The sequence below is a fragment of the Benincasa hispida genome, chromosome 12, assembly GCF_027475165.1.
Source record: "Benincasa hispida cultivar pf3 chromosome 12, pf3_genome.v1.1, whole genome shotgun sequence".
In the NCBI taxonomy this organism is placed as follows: domain Eukaryota; kingdom Viridiplantae; phylum Streptophyta; class Magnoliopsida; order Cucurbitales; family Cucurbitaceae; genus Benincasa; species Benincasa hispida.
Genome location: NC_143489.1, coordinates 78744918 through 78763758, shown reverse-complemented (window position 1 = coordinate 78763758; position 18841 = coordinate 78744918). Strand labels below are relative to the sequence as shown.

Sequence of the window (18841 nt, the reverse complement as noted above, 5' to 3'; positions counted from 1 at the left end):
ATCAATTTAAATTTTGAACTTCCACAAGTGTACCAATACCTACCATTCTTCAAATTTCATCAGACCAATGTCGTGTGAAACTTATTATTTGAGTAAATTAAACTCCTAAATTTTCATAAGCCAATCAATTTAGACTCTTCAATTACTTTTGAAAGTCATCCATGCATTAATTGTGTGTAGATTTCTTCAATCTCGATTTTATAAGATGGACAATTAAAGTAAATGCATGGATGATTCTCAAAGGGAATTGGGATTAAGAGTAAAATTATTCATTTATGAAAGTTTTAGGGGTTTAATTGATACTATTATAAGTTTTATAGAAGGATTTTCCAAATGAAGCGTAACGAGTGTAAATTGATAAACTTACAAAAATTCAGTAGGTGTTTGGGACAATGAGTTAGTTATTATAATCCTATGTTGTTATAATTGGATTATGATAGTTTGTGCTTGAGTGTAGGTTACTTTAGTTTGAGTTATAATAGTATGTGTTTGAGGTCTAAACTATTTTAGTTTGAGAATAAAATAGTAAACACTATAGCAAATAATAAAAAATGATGAATGTAAAATAGAACTAGTGAATAGTAAATATTGTAGCAAATGAGGGTTTTGAAATAGTGTTGATTGCTAATTGAAAGTTTTGAAATAGTTTTTATTGTAGCAAGAAGTGGTTATTATATTTTGATGATAACCCTTGCCCCAAACGCCCTCTTTGAATTGATACAACCCCCTAAAAATTAAGGGTATAAATGAGTACTTTTCCAAAACTATTTAACTTGGTAGCTACAATATAGCTGTCTCTCGATTTTTTTTTTTTTTTTTGTTCGATTTCATAGCATCATCCTTTGTAACGATCAAGATCGGTAAGCCAGCTTTATGTACGACAATGTTTATCTTCTTATTTCAAATATAGAATATATTTTTTTGGAATAAAAAAATTTATAAAAATACTTAAATTAATAACTAAGTTATTTTTACTTTTAAAATATGTTTTAAGTTGTGGGATTAATAAATCACATTTTCTTTAAATATTTTTCGTGTTTGTATGAAAAATATTGAAGATATCAATTCATTTTCAATATTGACCTATGGAAATTTCACTCCTTAGCTTGTGTTTCACAAATTATACACAAAAGAGCCATACTAAGGTGCATCATTGATTATACTTATCTTTTTGCATCATACTCCAACCAATTAGTAAAAGGAATATAAAAATAGGTTAAAAATCAATTTTAGTCCCTAAACTTTCATAGAAGTAAGATTTGGTTCATGAACTTTGATCCGTAACAATTTAGTCCTGAACTTTGCTATGTAACAATTTAATTTATACTTTAAAATTTGTAACAATCTAATCTTTATTGTAGAAAATCAATGATAAGATTTAATGAGATTTCATGCATAATAAACCATTAAACTAATTAGAGACACAATATTTTTGTAAAAATAAAGTTTACATCATAAAATATTAACTTATGTGAGAGACTAAATTGTTACAATTTTGAAAGTATAGGACTAAATTGTTACATATCAAAGTATAGGAATCAAATCGTTATAAAATTGAAACACTGTGATTAAATCATTACAAATCAAAATTTAGAGACTAAAGGATTGGGTTTGTAAGTGTTTATAAATATTTAAGTTGTTGGGTTTTAGTAATTCCATTAATGTGAAAAAGTGATTGGAGATTGGTGAATGGAGAGTCTGAAAAAGTGAATGGTTGTGGTGATTACACACACACACACAGCTTCCCTGATCTTCTCTTCTTCACACACCACACCATTCTCCCTTTCTTCTTCCTCTGTTTATTGCTGCTTCCTTCAAACCAAGATCAATGGCGGCTCTACAATCTCTGGTATCCACTTCCCATGCTTCTCCCCATATGCATCATCATCATCCTTCCACCAAAGGTAAACTCTCTATCACTCTCTCCATTCCATTCCCCACCTCTTTTCCCCCCCTAATTCTCCCTCTCTTCACCAGTTTTTCCCTCCGCCACACTCCACCGCAGCGCCTTCTCCTCATTCCACGGCCGCTCTCTTTCCCTCTCCGCCGGCAACTGCCAGACGCTCACTCACCGCAACGGACGGCCCTGGAACCCCATCCTGATGGTTCAGCCCAAGATTCAGTTCATCCAGGGCACGGACGAGCAGACGGTGCCGGACGTCAGGCTGACGAAATCACGAGACGGCACGAACGGAATGGCGATTTTCAGGTTCGATCAGCCGTCGGTGTTCGACTCGTCGGCGGAGGTGGGGGACATTACGGGATTCTATATGATCGATGAGGAAGGAGTGATTCAGTCGGTGGATGTGAATGCGAAGTTCATCAATGGAAAACCGGCGGGAATTGAAGCGAAGTATGTGATGCGAACTCCGAGAGAGTGGGATAGATTCATGAGATTCATGGAGCGATACTCCAACGCCAATGGCTTGCAATTCGTCAAGAAATGAAGTTCGTTTAATCCGAATCCGAATCTGAATGAAGTTTGTGGTTGTGTTTTGCCCAATTTTGTTATCCGTTGAATCAAAATCAATACTGTGTTGATACCTGATGGATGAAAGATTTAATTGAAGCTTTGTTCTATGTTCTATCCCCTCTCCCTTTCTTCAACCAAACCAAACTCTTTGGTAGGCAAAACTCAACCATTTTCATGCTTTTAGACAGTGTTTGGTACCAAAATTCGGAATTCACCAGCCAAATTTGATCCTTGTGGTTTAGAAAAAGATAGAATTTAGCGTCATGTTTGATAAAACTCTCTTAAACGGTCTCTAGGGTAGAGATTATTTAGGCTAGTCCTATCAAATCATATAAACTATTTGTGAGGTTTTATCGAATTCTAAATTCTAATGTTTAAAATTATAGGATCAAATTCTAATATTTTAGGGAGAAATAACACAAATTGATTCTCCGATGAACCCTTGGGTTCATGTTTCTAGCAACCTTCCAATTGTTTATTGTGAGAGTGAGAATCCGAGGGAGAAACAACATGATGACGCGCTTTGTATCCATCGTTCAAAAAGAAGAAAGAAAAACAAGAGCTCGAGGATTTGAGTTAGCACAATCTTAGTGATATGTGACGTAAGCAAAAACTTAGTATTCATTATATTCAAAATTCGGATCATTCAACATTAGTGCATCTTACAAAGAAAAATCCCAAAATAGAAGAGAATAATTGATGGAGAGAAATATGATGATAAAAAATAGAGTTCAGATAACCATTATAACGTAATATTAGATAATTAACCTAAGTCTCTTTTTTATTTTATATTTTATTATTATTATTATTTTGAGAATTTGTGGGCCAGAGAAATTGAACCTCTAACTTTGAGGTTGATAATATGTTCATTTCGAGACCGAAATTAATCTAGTTGATGCTTACAATCTTCTTTTTAATATCATCTCGAGGGTAGTTGAAAAAAGAATGCTACAACACTTGCTTGAATCACTTTTTTTTTTAATAGCTAATCATCTTATGTGTATTTCAACTAGTAGTTTTTTAATCAATAAATTTCTCAAGATTAATACTTAGTTGGAGAATAGAATATAAAAAATCGTCATTATTAACTTAATGTCGATGATGATAAACAATCATTGTTGAAATATTCTAAAGTCCAATTTGTTAAAGTGACCTTGTTTATAGTCCCTTAAAACTACGTAAAAATGATCAAATAAAATTAATTACTTAAAATCTAACATACCACCATGTGAATGTGTCATTTTATGTGTAAAAAGTGAGATCATCTGAGCTTTTATATGATATCACATCAACTTTCATTTACAATTTAAATGAAAACTTAACATTGTAGACTGAATACATAAGCCAATAAACTAATAAAACCATAAAACCAAAATGTCTAGAATAGTAAAGTTAGTAAAAAGATTCTAATCTAACCTACTGTAATCAATTCTACTTCTGAGTTTCTTAAAGCATTGGTTATAAGATTGGTGGTGGAAAAAAAAAACATGGACTAAATTGAAACAAATGAAAGTACTAAGAGTCAATTAGAATAAAATAATCAGCTTGAAAGGTGGAATTCAAAAACTTTTGAAAGTAAGTCAAAAGCATAAGAACAAGAAAGACAGTGGTATGAACCATGCTATTGCACTCCATTGGCATTCCTATTTGCCATTGAAGAGTCTAAGAATGAAGCATTTTCATTTCTAAAAGTAAGAGAAAAGGGAGAAAAAGAAGAAGAAGAACAAACATTAGACCCCATTGCCATAGCTTGGGAATTTGATGAAGTGATGAAGTGTTATTTTGATGTGATTTTGGTTCCATATCTCCAAAGAAGAAGAAAACTCCAGGGCTTCCCATTTTGACCTCACTCCCATTCAATGTTGAATTGTTCACACCCTGAATGTTGCTGTTTACATAAATGTTTATGCAACAACAGTTGGGTAATTTGCACTCACCTCCATGGTTTACTGCCATTGAAGCTCCTATGTTTCCACCTTCCAACCTCACCCGCTCGAATGCCTCGTCCTCACCTCTTGCCAACATCTTTCCTTCAGTTCTATTACCACAACTCTACAATGTTGTCTTCAAAGTTGATGTTAGATATTTGATCGTCCAGCAACTAAAATAATCTTATCTTTGCTTCCTTCCTTCAGCAATGGGTTTTCATTTCAATGTTCTTCACTTTTCAGCTTCAAAAGCAACTTATAACCTTCACATTCAATCCATCTATGCAACTTTTAATGTTTTCAAAATTAGTATAAAGATGATTTTTGAATTATTTCTTCTTGTAGTTTAAAAATAATGTATATGTTCATGTTTCTTGTTTTCTACTTTACTTTAATTGCATATGTAACGAATATGTTCATGTTCTTTAAATCAATATTTGTATCGTTTTATGATAGCAGATAAACCATTTAACTGCCAAAATAAGTATTGCTCAACGGTTAATGATATGTCAAATTTTACTTGATGATTTGGAAATATGACACCAAAAGTTCTATAGTATTCCAAAAACCACATCTACACCAAACTAACTTGCTCAAACTTGGCAAAATAAATCAAATTTCTACCCCTTTTTTCCTGAAAAAACACATTTTATGATCATAGATGCTCTAACCAAGCATCCCAGCCTTTATTAATTACGACACCAAATATACTGTGCATTCAACTAAACCATGAATGAAGAAGATAAGAATACATGAGGGTTGAACTCGAAACGTTCTCCATTTTATTTTAACAAATGGACACATAAACCAGGCCGTTCTTGAAGCTTTCGAACTAAGTTAATACAAAATATCCGGGGGGGAGGGCTTCGAAGAAAATTCAAGTGAAGCCTATGGAAAAGAATCAGGAGAGACTCGTTCACTGACTGTTGAACCAAATTGCGGGCCACCTTTCCGGTATGATATAAGATACTCGACAGGATATCCCTTCAACTTATGTGGTACAATCCCAAGATCATTGAAAGTCAATGCTACAAATCCAATCGCAAGATTAAAGAGTATTAGACAAAATCTTAAGTTATTAGCAGGGGAAAAGAATTAAGGTCATGCTTACCATTTTCAGAAACAACTGTATCTTGTGTTAGAGCAAGGATCTGATCCAGATTGAAAATGGATGGCGTTGGTAACGGAAATGGGACTTTGTTGAGCAATATTTCTCGGGGGGTAGCAATTGCCTGAAGCCAAACAGCAGATTTTACTTTTATAAACAAAATCAAACAGGTTCAACAAGATCTAAAAAACAAGCCAGCTTAATCTGTAATTGCATCCACCAAGCCCAGCAAGGATCACAGGGGGAGGCCATGTTACATCACAAATGAGCAACTTATACTTTCCTAGGTTTAATTGGTTTCGTACAAGTATTATGCTAAAGAAATTCAAGGAGACATGGATATATTGATGCACTAGTATAAATTATCAATTAACAAGTTTAAAATATATAAATCAATAGGTTCTAAAAATAAATCTCCAATTAGCCTACACGAATGACAATCTCTGTTACCATCAGACTGCAGTTCCGTTATTAAAAAATGCCCGTTATTTTCTTCTTTAAATTGATAATAGCTAACGCTTTGACACATGTAGTAATTGCATAGGATCCACATAAAACCTTGAGCACAGTCAAGCACAACCTAGGACCCTTCATTCGATTTAGGATCTTTTGAAAGGCTCCAGTTTCAGAACTATTAAAGAAGAATATCCTACTATAAAAATTAGATCCAAAAGATGATTTCCAGAGAAACTGCATTCTTCATTTTAACAAAATAGCAATAATCATGGTGTGCTATACTTATGAACAAGCAAGTAAAACTCTAAATGTATACCGAGACTAATTTACATCACTTAAAAAATATCATCTAGCATATTCCAAAATTTTTATGCAAGACAACAGTTAGTAACAAATTACGGACCAACAAAATAAAAGATAACAATAAGAGAAGGAATATAGTGGGCAATCTAAGCATAGATATAACGTTGCATATCATCAATTTCTACCCTTTTTACCTTTGCAATAGGGAAAGGGACTTTCAGGTAGCGAGGCCATTCACGGATCATGTCGTACATAATTTCTGCCTGCATAGAAAATGAAGCTTTATAAGGAAATTTCTTTTCATTTTTCTTGGAGGGAGGGGGGAGAATATTCGAAAAAACATAACATACCAATTCATGCACCGTATAGATCTCTGGACCACCAAGTTCATAGACTTTTCCAATGCTGGTGCCATCATCTTTCAAGGCTGAAACAATTCCAGCGGCAACATCAACAACATACACAGGTTGGATTCTGCAAAGAATGCACTGGTGGTTACGATAACTATCAGAAAATAAGTTATAAGCTCAACAAAATTCGGACTATTCGAAGCCTAAAATATGTGATTTTGATCCATACAATATGTGATGTGAAATACATACTTTGTAGATCCATCTCCAAAGAGGGGAATAAAGCCATATTTTTTAGCAAAATGTGCCCATGTATTCATAATACGGTCCTCTGTACCAATCATAGCTGCAGGTCTCAAAATTGTAGCCTGTAAAACCACATCATTGAAACATTAACTCTCACAATAACCACAAAATAAATGGAGAAAAGTTGCACTTAAAATTATATTAAAAATCTACAACATTTACTAGAAGAAATATTTGTGTGCAATTTGCTAGATTAACAAGTTGCCTCTTGCACAAAAATGCTGTAGAAACTCAAAATCAACTTTTCAGCTCATGTCCCTTGGTAGATCCATTTAGGAATTTATTCTGAAGGCCATTGGTTGGCACATTGCCTTCCCTATTGATGACAGTGATCTTCTTCTATTTTTTTATTTTAAAATGAGAAATGGTTTCAATGATTGATGAGATAAAGGAGTAAAAAGACTCCAAATACCTAGAGGTGATTACAAGAAAGCTCTCCCATGGGAAATTAAATAGGATAAGCTATAATGATGGCACCAAGTTTGGATAGGCTTCTGAGGAAGAAGTCTTCGCTTATGAAGCCTTTTTGTTGTATTCTTCACTTATGGGGTCTTTTTATTTATATATATATAAAAACCTCAGCTATTTGGAGTCGTAAGTGCTTCTTTTACCCAAAGATTAATAGATAATCATGGATCATGTTTGAAGATCTTTTTCTTAGCTCTTGGGGCCACAATAGGGCCTTCCATGTGATTGTGCTTCAAAAGATCTAGATCTTGTCTAGTGAGAATGTTATTCACATTCTTGTTTTAGGCCAACATTTCAGAGACCTTTAGCATGAGGTTGCTTGTAATTCACTGCGATCAATAATAGAGGAGGTAAATGCATCACCAATTGTTTCAAGGCGAAGGAGGGGATCAATAATAGTGGAGGTAAATGCATCACCAATGTAAAGACCTTTCCTCCCACACAACCTATTGCCCAAGTCTATTACAAAATTAGGGACACCTGACACACAACACACTACACACCCCCACAACCAGCTAATTATTATCTATGTTGCTGCGTGCTATCCTCCTCTCAAATGTACATTTAAATTGTATTGAAGGCTTCGAGCTCTCATTGCCAATTTCAAAAGATATATGTAACTATTATTTGTCTCTTATTCTCAATTCAACAACCAAAGCCCTTTATGTAATCTCTAGTCTGCTTTCTTTGTATAGGTTCCTTTACTAATGGGCTTTTCTTTTCTTTTCTTTTCTTTTTCATATTTAATTAGCCATTTGTAATATTTCATTTGCTTTAACGAAAACTTGATTTTTCCATGAAAAGAAAAATCAATACAAGAAACAAGACATTATTAGTAATATAAAAATGTCAAATTATGAACAAGGAAATGGATGCCGTCTGTAACGGTCATGCTTGTCCAGGGCCTGTTGCCCATGGCCGCATGCCCAATCCAACCCCCTTCTAGCTTACTTTCATATCCTGTATTGTATTAGTTTAGTTAGCTTGCTTTCTTTACATTTTCATTGTAAGTGACCACTCGCCCTTTTGCATATGCAAGGGCGCCAGTTGGCTTTTTGTTCAGAATGCACTATATGGGGATAAGACTAACCATCACTTCCTCATACCCGGAGTAGTACTCTATAAAGCCGTTGTTGTTGCTTATTGCTTTCTAGTCTACTACAATCTTTCTTTCTTTATACACACTCTCAAATCTTCTTACGAAAACCTTTTCTCTAAACCCGTTTTCTAAAACCATTTTCCCTAAAACGGGGTTGGAGGTTGCAAGAGGCACTCGGTGTGCCATCGGCAGTCCGTATTCGAGTTGGCTGGCTTGTTGTGAGCGGGAACAAGTGCCGCACAATCGCTAAGAGAAGCTTCCGAAAGAGCGATTGTGACAGTTGGTATCAGAGCCAGGTTGGCTTATAGATGGAAGATCAGTGATCATGTCGGCGACGAAGAACCTGAACAAGTCCCATGTGGACAAATTGGTAGAGATGGAAGAACAAATGCTCTACCTGAGAGAGGTCCCAGATAATGTTCGTTTCCTTGAGACTCGGCTACAAGAAGTTGCCGAGAAAGCCGATGGAATTGATGCGGTGGTAGGCCGCCTAGACGGATTACCCGTCAGAGAATTGATGATGAGGGTAGAGACCCTCGAGACCAAAACAGTACGGTCCGGCAGCTTTGAACGAGGCGATAGCTCCTCGGGCTCTGTTGCCCACATAGAGGAGCGTGTCGAAGAGCTGGACAGCTCCCAAAAAGCAATACTTCAGATGGTAACCGATTTATCGGAAGACTTTCGATCGGCCCTGGATGTCGTCAGAGCCGAGATAGCGGATGTGAGTGCTAGGGTGAATCTCACCATTCGAGCGGTAGGGAACCAAGCCCCACCTGGGGGAGCAATGGCAGTGAGCCGAATAAAAATCCCAGAACCGAAACCCTTCTATGGGGTGCGAGAAGCGAAAGCCCTGGAAAATTTTATCTTCGACCTTGAGCAATACTTCAAGGCGACGAACACAGTGACTGAAGAGTCGAAAGTCACAATAGCAACGATGCATCTAGTTGAAGAAGCGAAATTGTGGTGGAGATCACGGTTTACAGACATACAGGAAGGACGTTGCACTATTGATACTTGGGATAGATTGAAACAAGAACTTCGTTCGCAGTTCTTCCCTGAAAATGTCGAGATCTTGGCTCGACGAAAACTCCGAGAGCTAAAGCAAACAGGTAACATCAGGGATTATGTAAAACAGTTTGCAGGACTCATGTTGGACATACGAGATATGTCTGAAAAGGACAAGGTCTTTTGCTTTGTGGAAGGGCTGAAACCGTGGGCGAAATCAAAACTATATGAACAGAGAGTACAGGATCTCCCCTCTGCCTACGCGGCAGCTGAACGGCTATACGACCTTAGCACTGACTCACAAGATGTGAGGAAGCAATCAACTTCCTCCAATGGGGGAAACAGAAATAGCCGTTCCAGTCCTCCCAGACCTGGGGGAGGAGACAAGAACACAGGGGGGGACCGTAAATCATCCCAACCGAGATCAGGAAACAACTGGCGGGGGCCGCCACAACAGCATAACAATTACAATCGGCCCCTGTCTTGTTTCATATGTAGAGGGCCACACAGGGCGGGCGAATGTCCAAATCGAACTGCGTTCAATGCTTTTCAAGCCACATTAGCCTCTACCTCCGAAGACAAGGCTGAACTGGAGGAGACGGTAACCGAGCCAGCGGCTGAAATTGAGAATCCCAGGATGGGGGCATTGAAATTCCTATCTGCACTCCAGAAGAATATGGGAAAGGCGACGGAGCCACTAGAGAAAGGTCTCATGTATGTAGACGCTTGGGTCAACCAAAGATCGGCCAAAACCACTATGGTTGACTCTGGGGCTACCCATAACTTCATGGCTGAAACGGAAGCTCGTCGCCTGAACTTGAATTGGGAAAGAGATGCAGGGAAGATGAAAGCTGTGAATTCCGCAGCCCTACCAATTACGGGGATAGCGAAGAGAACTCCGGTGAAGTTAGGAGACTGGAAGGGCTTCGTTGACTTCGTAATTGTCAAGATGGATGATTTCGACGTGGTACTGGGGATGGAATTTCTGCTTGAACATAAAGTCATACCAATGCCCCTCGCCAAATGCTTGGTCATTACCGGATCTTCACCGACCGTAGTCCAAGCCAGTATCAAGCAGCCAAATGGGGTGAGAATGATCTCAGCCCTCCAATTGAAGAGGGGCCTGGCCCACGACGAACCCACGTTCATGGCCATCCCGATAGAGTCAGTTGAGTCCACTGAAGAGGAGATCCCCCAAGACGTTCTATTTGTCTTGGAAAAGTATCGGGACGTCATGCCGAAAAGCTTGCCCAAGTCCTTACCCCCACGAAGGGGGATTGACCATGAGATTGAGTTGTTGCCAGGGGCAAAGCCGCCTGCCAAGAATGCATATCGGATGGCCCCGCCAGAATTGGCTGAGCTTCGGAAACAGTTAGACGAGTTGTTAGAGGCAGGATTTATTAGACCGGCAAAGGCTCCTTATGGAGCCCCAGTACTGTTCCAGAAGAAGAAGGATGGGAGCCTCCGGTTGTGCATCGACTATCGGGCCTTGAATAAGCTCACAGTCCGCAACAAATATCCCCTTCCTATCATCACTGACTTATTTGATCAGCTTCACGGTGCTAAGTATTTCTCGAAGCTGGACCTACGGTCTGGATATTATCAGGTTCGAATTGCTGAAGGAGACGAACCTAAGACGACCTGTGTCACGAGATACGGAGCCTTCGAATTCCTCGTGATGCCCTTTGGCCTCACTAATGCTCCAGCAACGTTCTGTACCCTAATGAACCAAGTGTTTCACGAATACCTCGACAAATTCGTCGTAGTGTATCTTGATGACATTGTGGTCTATAGTGCCTCGCTAGAGGACCATCGACATCACCTCCAACTAGTCTTTGAAAAGCTGAGGAGAAATCAGTTGTATGTAAAGAGAGAGAAGTGCTCCTTTGCCCAAGAGCGCATAAATTTCCTCGGCCACGTGATTGAGTGTGGTCGGATTGGTATGGAAGAGGGCAAGGTGGCTGCAATTAGAGATTGGAGGGTACCATCATCCGTGACCGAATTACGATCCTTCCTCGGACTAGCCAACTACTATAGGCGGTTCGTAGAAGGATTCTCGAGAAGAACAGGGCCATTAACCGAATTGTTGAAGAAGGATAGCCAATGGAGCTGGACTTCTGAATGTCAGGCCGCCTTTGAGGGCCTGAAGAAAGTGATGATTGAGGGGCCGGTCCTCAGAATTGCCGACGTGACCAAGCCATTTGAAGTAGAGATTGATGCTTCTGACTTCGCGTTGGGCGGTGTTCTCCTCCAAGACGGACACCCCATCGCGTATGAGAGTAGAAAACTAAATGATGCCGAACGGAGGTATGCCGCCTCCGAGAAAGAGATGTTAGCAGTAGTTCACTGCTTGAGGGCCTGGAGACAGTATCTCTTGGGGGCCAAGTTCGTGGTCAAGACCGACAACAACTCCATTTGTCACTTCTTCAACCAACCGAAGTTGTCGTCGAAACAGGCACGGTGGCAGGAATGTCTAGCGGAGTTCGACTTCCAGTTCGAACATAGATCGGGGAAAAGCAACCAAGCGGCTGATGCGCTTAGCCGAAAGAGCGAACATGCGGCCCTGTGCATGTTCGCCCGCCTACAAGCAAGTACGTTGAGTGCAACAGTACGAGAAACTGTCAAAACTCACTTGACAAATGACACAGCGGCGCAGGCCATCTTACAGTTGGCCAGAGAGGGGAAGACACGCCAGTTCTGGGTGGAAGATGATCTACTATACACCAAAGGCAATCGCCTCTACATCCCCAGATCCGGGGAGTTACGAAGGTCGCTGATGAAGGAGTGTCACGACACACCGTGGGCAGGACATAATGGTTGGCAGAGGACTTATGCCCTTCTGAAGCAAGGCTACTATTGGCCAAGTCTTCGAGACGATGTCATGCAATTTACCAAGACTTGCCTTGTCTGCCAACAAGATAAGGTTGAAAGGGCGAAATTAGCGGGTCTGCTGGAACCTCTACCTGTGCTCTCTAGACCGTGGGAGAGTGTGTCTCTCGACTTCATCACCCATTTGCCCAAGGTGGGAGAGTTTGAATCGATCCTTGTTATCATCGACTGGTTCTCGAAATATGCCACGTTCATCCCAACGCCGAAAATGTGCACAGCCGTGATGACTGCTCAGCTGTTCTTCAAACACATTGTGAAATTATGGGGTGTCCCCATGAGCATTGTTAGCGATCGGGACGGAAGATTCACTGGGACATTCTGGACAGAATTGTTCAGAATATTGGGATCATCACTGAATATCTCCTCTAGCTATCATCCCCAAACTGACGGTCAGACGGAACGCTTCAACAATATGCTCGAGGAATATCTGCGTCACTTTATCGACGCTAGACAGAAGAACTGGGTCCAGTTGTTAGATGTGGCTCAGTTCAGCTTCAATAGCCAACAGAGTTCCGCAACCGGAAAAACGCCCTTCGAAGTGGTGTGCGGCAGACAGCCACTCATGCCACACTTGGTGGACCACCCTTATGCAGGCAAAAGTCCTCAGGCACATAACTTCACTAAAGAGTGGAGCAAAACCTCTGAGATCGCTCGCGCCTACCTAGAAAGAGCATCGAAGAGGATGAAGAAGTGGGCTGATAAGAAGCGGAGGGCCCTTGAGTTTCAAGCTGGGGACAAGGTCCTGATCAAGCTACGACCGGAACAGTTTCGTTTCCGAGGCCAGAGAGACCAACGGCTAGTAAGGAAATATGAAGGTCCAGTGGAGGTAATTGAGAAGGTCGGGAGAACCTCATATAGGGTTCAGTTACCCTCATGGATGAAGATTCATCCTGTCATCCATGTGAGTATCCTGAAGCCCTATCATCCCGATCCCGAGGATGAACAGCGAAACATGCTAAGGCGCCCACCGGTCACGATGAAGAGTTCTGCTGAGAAAGAAGTTGCACAAATCCTGGATAAACGTACACGCCGTATTGGAAGACCCAGACGAGAACTGACAGAGTTCTTAGTGAAATGGAAGGATCTCCCCGACGAAGAGATCAGTTGGGAGCGGGCCGAAGACTTGAAGAGTGCAGCTCCAGCCATCGCAGATTTTGAACAAGGTCGGTTGACGGGGACGTCAACCAATTAAGTGGGGGAGAATGTAACGGTCATGCTTGTCCAGGGCCTGTTGCCCATGGCCGCATGCCCAATCCAACCCCCTTCTAGCTTACTTTCATATCCTGTATTGTATTAGTTTAGTTAGCTTGCTTTCTTTACATTTTCATTGTAAGTGACCACTCGCCCTTTTGCATATGCAAGGGCGCCAGTTGGCTTTTTGTTCATAATGCACTATATGGGGATAAGACTAACCATCACTTCCTCATACCCGGAGTAGTACTCTATAAAGCCGTTGTTGTTGCTTATTGCTTTCTAGTCTACTACAATCTTTCTTTCTTTATACACACTCTCAAATCTTCTTACGAAAACCTTTTCTCTAAACCCGTTTTCTAAAACCATTTTCCCTAAAACGGGGTTGGAGGTTGCAAGAGGCACTCGGTGTGCCATCGGCAGTCCGTATTCGAGTTGGCTGGCTTGTTCGTGAGCGGGAACAAGTGCCACACAATCGCTAAGAGAAGCTTCCGAAAGAGCGATTGTGACACCGTCCACCCAAACATTAAAGAAAAATCCAATAATCAGTGAAAAATAACTTTCAAATCTGGGATTGAAGTTCCAAATTGTAAATTGCAAATTTGCATGAAGGATTTGAACTTAGCATGCTTTCTATCCCTACAATATCTAAAACTGCTCCCCAAAGTTAGACATTCATCTCAACCTTGAACACAGTTTCACCTCAACTCAACCTTCATGAAAAAATACTCACACAAGAATAAAAGGTGAATGCATGATAAATGACTAGTTATAGAAAAAACAAGATTTGTAGGATTCTCTAATGGTACAGTATATTCTCAGCTACATAACTTCGTGTGGCATTATCAATTCAAAATCTGGAAATAAATTATAACTGCTTACCTCGGGGAATGCCTTTAAAACAGATTCCTCAGCAGCAGCTTTAGCTCTTAGAAATCTGGATGGAGATGATGAAGATGCACCCAGGCAGGAAACTTGTATAAATCTCAAGATACCACCATGTTCTTTGGCAATCTATAGTATTCAAAAGGAGGGCAAACACCTAATCTACATCAGACTCAGAGAAAAAAGGATGTAGTAACATCATTAGATAAAAATTAATAAATAAATACTATACGCAAGTACTTCTAAACCTTCCTGTGTTTATCTTGTCTTTATTAATTCATATTTAAATGGTAGAAGAACTAGGGAAGATTCTATTGATATGTATACGAGATCTCAATTGCTGCATTATTTTAATGGGGAAAACAAAGATCATATAGACCAGTGTTTTTAAAAAGTGCCTCAATGAAGTGCATACAACTCTGCACTTGAAACCCTTTTTATATAGTTATTTTATTTTATTATAGAAACTATGAACTACTAAAGAAAAATGATCATTTCTCTCCTCACGCTCCTACAAAAGCTCTAAAATTTCTTCAAATTGTTTCATTATCATATTATTTCACAACCCTATATTGTTTAAAATTATACTTTCATCTACCAAATGTTGAAACTGTTTCTAATCAAAATGATTATTTCATCTCATCAATGAAATTGTTTCTAATCAAAGTTTGGAAGTTGGTTTGGTAACTAAATACTTTTCTAATTACCATCTAGGCCTTAATCTTTTGAATTAGAGGCCTTCTCCCTTGTTAGGCAATTGTTGGTGTTCTTGTAAACCCTTCTATATTCTTCCATTTTTCATATTTTTTTCTAGTTAAAAAATAATAATACTATAGTTGTCCATATATAATTATATTTTTCTATTGTGCACCTAAAAATATCTTGGTTTCCTTTACCCTTCGCACTTGAGCCCACTCAAATGTGTAAGCACTTTTTAAAATGCTTCTATCAAAGCATAAATGCATGTAACTCAATTATTGATAATTTGTATGCATAATAAAACAGGGTTTGAGCAAAAGTGTAACAGAAACAAAATCATCACTTAAAGCATACACTCGACCAACTCTTTTTTCACTTCCAGTTCCAATATATTAGGTAAAATTGCTCACAAAATCCACTGGATCAGGGGCACCTGCCTAATATTAGCTTAGCCAAGCCTATCCCATTTCCTCAACTTCTACCCCAAATCCATCGCCCCACCTTTCAATTTTCATCCACTTTGCCTTTTGATACTCTCCTATCACTATTTTCCCGTCCACTCAACTGCTTTCCTTCCCCTAGCTACTTTACTTTTGTAGTGATTACAGCCTCCCCACCAATTTTTAATCCATTTTTTGGGTCAAAAGAACCACGTTCATGAAGGTATCAGAAGGCCATATGAAAACACAAGCCAAACAAAGGGGTGGAATCTGCAAATAGAACTGTAACTGTCATAAGAAAAGCTGGGTTGGGGGAAGAAATCCCTTTTAATAAGAGGCACTAAATCACATACTAACATATGACAATTTAAAAACATGGGATTGGAAGTCAGATACATACCGTGGCAAGTTGTTCTGCTATGGAATGATTCACTTCCTCAAAGCTGTAGTTTCTTGTTTCATACTCTCTTCCTGTCAAAAAAGATGGTAAAGTCTAATCTTAAAAGGCTAAAATAAAAAATCTAACATTTCACAAGAAGGAAGTAAAATGAGAAGCCCATACCAATAAGATTAAGGACTACGTTAGCCTTTGCCATTACAGCTTTTATTGAACTTTCATCTCTTGGATTGTATTTCATTGGTACTATCTGGAGGGAAAGTTAAAGGTGATTGAATTAACGGTGAGGGGGAAATGAAAGCATTCAGCAAAACATGGAAAAAAAAAGAAATAGTACTATCATCCATGGCATCATAACATCATATACTGCTGTACCTGTCCCAGATCTCCCATTAATTTAAGATGACGAGGTGAATCTTCAGAACCTCGAAAAGGGACTAAAACTTGGGACCCCATTTTAGCTGAAAGAAAATTTATTTCCAAAATCATGCTTAGCATAAAGTTGACATATAATCAAGAATAGAGCCAAAGCTGCCAAAACCCACTACCATAACCATTTAAAAGTAGAAGGTATACAGGCACAGAATAAATAGCATATCTAAGCAAAAAACAGAATGCAAGTACCATTTATGTTCACCTATTACCTAGTTGCTGCACAACATAACGGCCAAGGAATCCAGTAGCTCCAAAGACAGTAGCCACAATCCCACTGCAAAATAATTTGGTGATGAAATGGTAAAATCACAAAATTCAGAGACGAAATTTGGTTTCTTAATTACAAACTAAAACCCCAACGAGTTAAATATCAATAATCCAATCTGCCTGAAAATCCTAATGTGTATGCTCGAAAGAAAACAGATAAGCACAATCTAGGATTATCTGACAGCGACAGAGAAACCAGCTCAGATTAAAATTGCCTGCTTCATTGCCACATAAAAGCTGTAATGACGCCAGAATGTTGGTAGTGGGTACTGCCGTGATCTTTTAAAATTTAAATTACTCAATAAAAAAAGGTATATCTAACAAATGCTTACGTCTATCTGCATATGAATAGAAATATCAATGACCATGGAGGGGTAAAAAATAGGTAAAAGTATTCAGCTAAAAAGAGGCTGAAAGATTATATTTGAATTCACTAAATAAACTTATAATCTTGAAGTACCAATGTTTTAAAAGGAATTCAGGATTACGTATTGAGAGGCTCACCTTGAGGCAAGACTCTAACTTTTAGCCTCAAGATTTATGCCTTTGTGGAAACATAAGAGACTTATGCCTTTGTGAAAAGGCACAGAAGCTTAAAATCTCTGTTCCTTGTCTAATGATAAAAACAATATTAGTGATTTGCCTCATTCTTAAAAAAATATAAAGGTTTGAGTTGTGACAATCTGAGCAATTACTACTATTTTGTTGTGACTTTAAAAACATTGAAGGCAAAAATCTACAATATAAACCAATCCTATTAATGATAATAGTAGTGATGTTAAAGATAAATTTTTTATTACATGAAATTTGTGGGGTGCATTTTTTCTTTAAAAAAAACTTTTATATGGCTATCATGTCTAGAAATACTTGATCACACCAATTTAGGCTTTGTAAAATAATTTTAATTCAATTTGAGGCTTGAAGTACCACTGTTCATCCCATCAAATTTCTTAAATTTCCCTCACAATTCCAAAGCACTCAAACCCAGCATTACATGTACGACAACAACCCAAAGATCAAATAGAAGAATTTAAAACACGAAAAGGCTAGGGCTAGGTTACCTGACGGACGATCTCCCACCAGTGCCCTTGCGGACAAGGTGTCCGACTCCCCTCGTAGCCAAGGTGGAATCATATCGTGGACGATCAGCCCCAGAATCTGTTAAAAGAAAACAGAAAAAACGAGATGTTAAATGGGTTAAAATGTAAGAATCAAGGTGAAAATGGAATCACACGAGGAAGAGAAAAGCAGAGGGGAATGAGGGATTACAGTGATGAGAAAGAGGGTATATAAACTTGAGAGAATAAATTGAGGAAGAAGAGCTGAGACTCTGCTGCTGCGCTAGACGCCTGGAAAGAGCCTGCATCTTTGATCGGAATCTGGTCGGAGTGAGGGACGGTGGAAGAGAGAAGGAAGCGCTTCTGTCAACAAGGTGAGGAATTTTGATGAACAGGCTTCCTTCCATTATTGGATTTTGGGCTTTTTCCTTTTAAATGGGCCTCAATAATGTAGCCCATACGTTAATGAATTTAGCCCAAATAAGCGATCTTATTTTATTTTGGGAAATTGGAGAGAATAACAAAATTTGGCGATTCCTTTGAATTTATGGCAGAATCCAAAAATAAGATTTTTGGTAAAATATGTGACACGTGAGGTCCACTTTTATAATACCAGATTTTCTATTAATATAGTTGACTAACAATAATGAATACAGTGTAATTGTTATAGCGTATATTAATTTTAAATAGAAATATAATATAAATAGGTAAGTATCGCTTATATTCAATTGAACTGATTTTGTAGAAAGAAATTATATATTTTTCACCAAGTTTGAATTTCAAATGGGCAGTTTTTCATCCGATTTTATTTGTATAACCACTTTTTGAATTCATTCAAATTTTGATTTATATTAAATCTGATAAAAAACTGTCAATTCTAAATTAATCACAACAAACAAAAAATTCATGATTTTTCTCTCCGATTTATATTTGAATTTATCTTTTATTATCAAATTTGATTTTATTTAACTAACTCTCCATTTATTTAAATGTTTGTTACAAATTCGTATCTAAATCCTTTTTCATTATTTTATACATATCTTTGTGAAACACACAAAAATAATATTAAATTCATTTTCTTTTT

At 38.4% G+C, this 18841-nt stretch overlaps 2 protein-coding genes across 2 annotated transcripts; one reads left to right on the top strand and one right to left on the bottom strand.

The window, feature by feature from the left end:
* Positions 1-1580: 1580 nt before the first annotated feature.
* Positions 1581-2585, top strand: PSB28 (photosystem II reaction center PSB28 protein). The gene is made up of 2 exons (XM_039019199.2): positions 1581-1904; positions 1978-2585. Exons 1-2 carry the CDS (start codon positions 1829-1831, stop codon positions 2445-2447), a joined length of 546 nt encoding a protein of 181 aa, XP_038875127.1. The 5' UTR covers positions 1581-1828; the 3' UTR covers positions 2448-2585.
* A 2463-nt stretch (positions 2586-5048) lies between these two features.
* LOC120092539 (NAD(P)-binding Rossmann-fold superfamily protein) lies at positions 5049-18162 on the bottom strand. Its single transcript, XM_039050654.2, has 12 exons — positions 17969-18162; positions 17761-17857; positions 16642-16706; positions 16373-16458; positions 16163-16247; positions 16001-16071; positions 14459-14590; positions 6871-6986; positions 6619-6742; positions 6463-6531; positions 5513-5633; positions 5049-5429 (listed from the first exon to the last, which is right to left on the bottom strand). The coding sequence occupies exons 1-12, from the start codon at positions 18063-18065 to the stop codon at positions 5290-5292; spliced, it is 1203 nt and encodes a 400-aa protein (XP_038906582.2). The 5' UTR covers positions 18066-18162; the 3' UTR covers positions 5049-5289.
* Between the last annotated feature and the right edge of the window lie 679 nt (positions 18163-18841).

What these genes read in the sequence shown, in the direction of transcription:
- LOC120092539 (XM_039050654.2), bottom strand. Translation starts at nt 18,065, where the DNA reads ATGCAGGCTCTTTCCAGGCGTCTAGCGCAGCAGCAGAGTCTCAGCTCT. An exon ending in TTATGTTGTGCAGCAACTAG is followed by an intron (nt 16,459 to 16,641) that starts GTAATAGGTGAA and finishes ATTTTCTTTCAG; the next exon opens with CTAAAATGGGGTCCCAAGTT. An exon ending in TAATGGGAGATCTGGGACAG is followed by an intron (nt 16,248 to 16,372) that starts GTACAGCAGTAT and finishes CTTTCCCTCCAG; the next exon opens with ATAGTACCAATGAAATACAA.
- PSB28 (XM_039019199.2), top strand. Translation starts at nt 1,829, where the DNA reads ATGGCGGCTCTACAATCTCTGGTATCCACTTCCCATGCTTCTCCCCAT. An exon ending in TCATCATCCTTCCACCAAAG is followed by an intron (nt 1,905 to 1,977) that starts GTAAACTCTCTA and finishes TCTCTTCACCAG; the next exon opens with TTTTTCCCTCCGCCACACTC.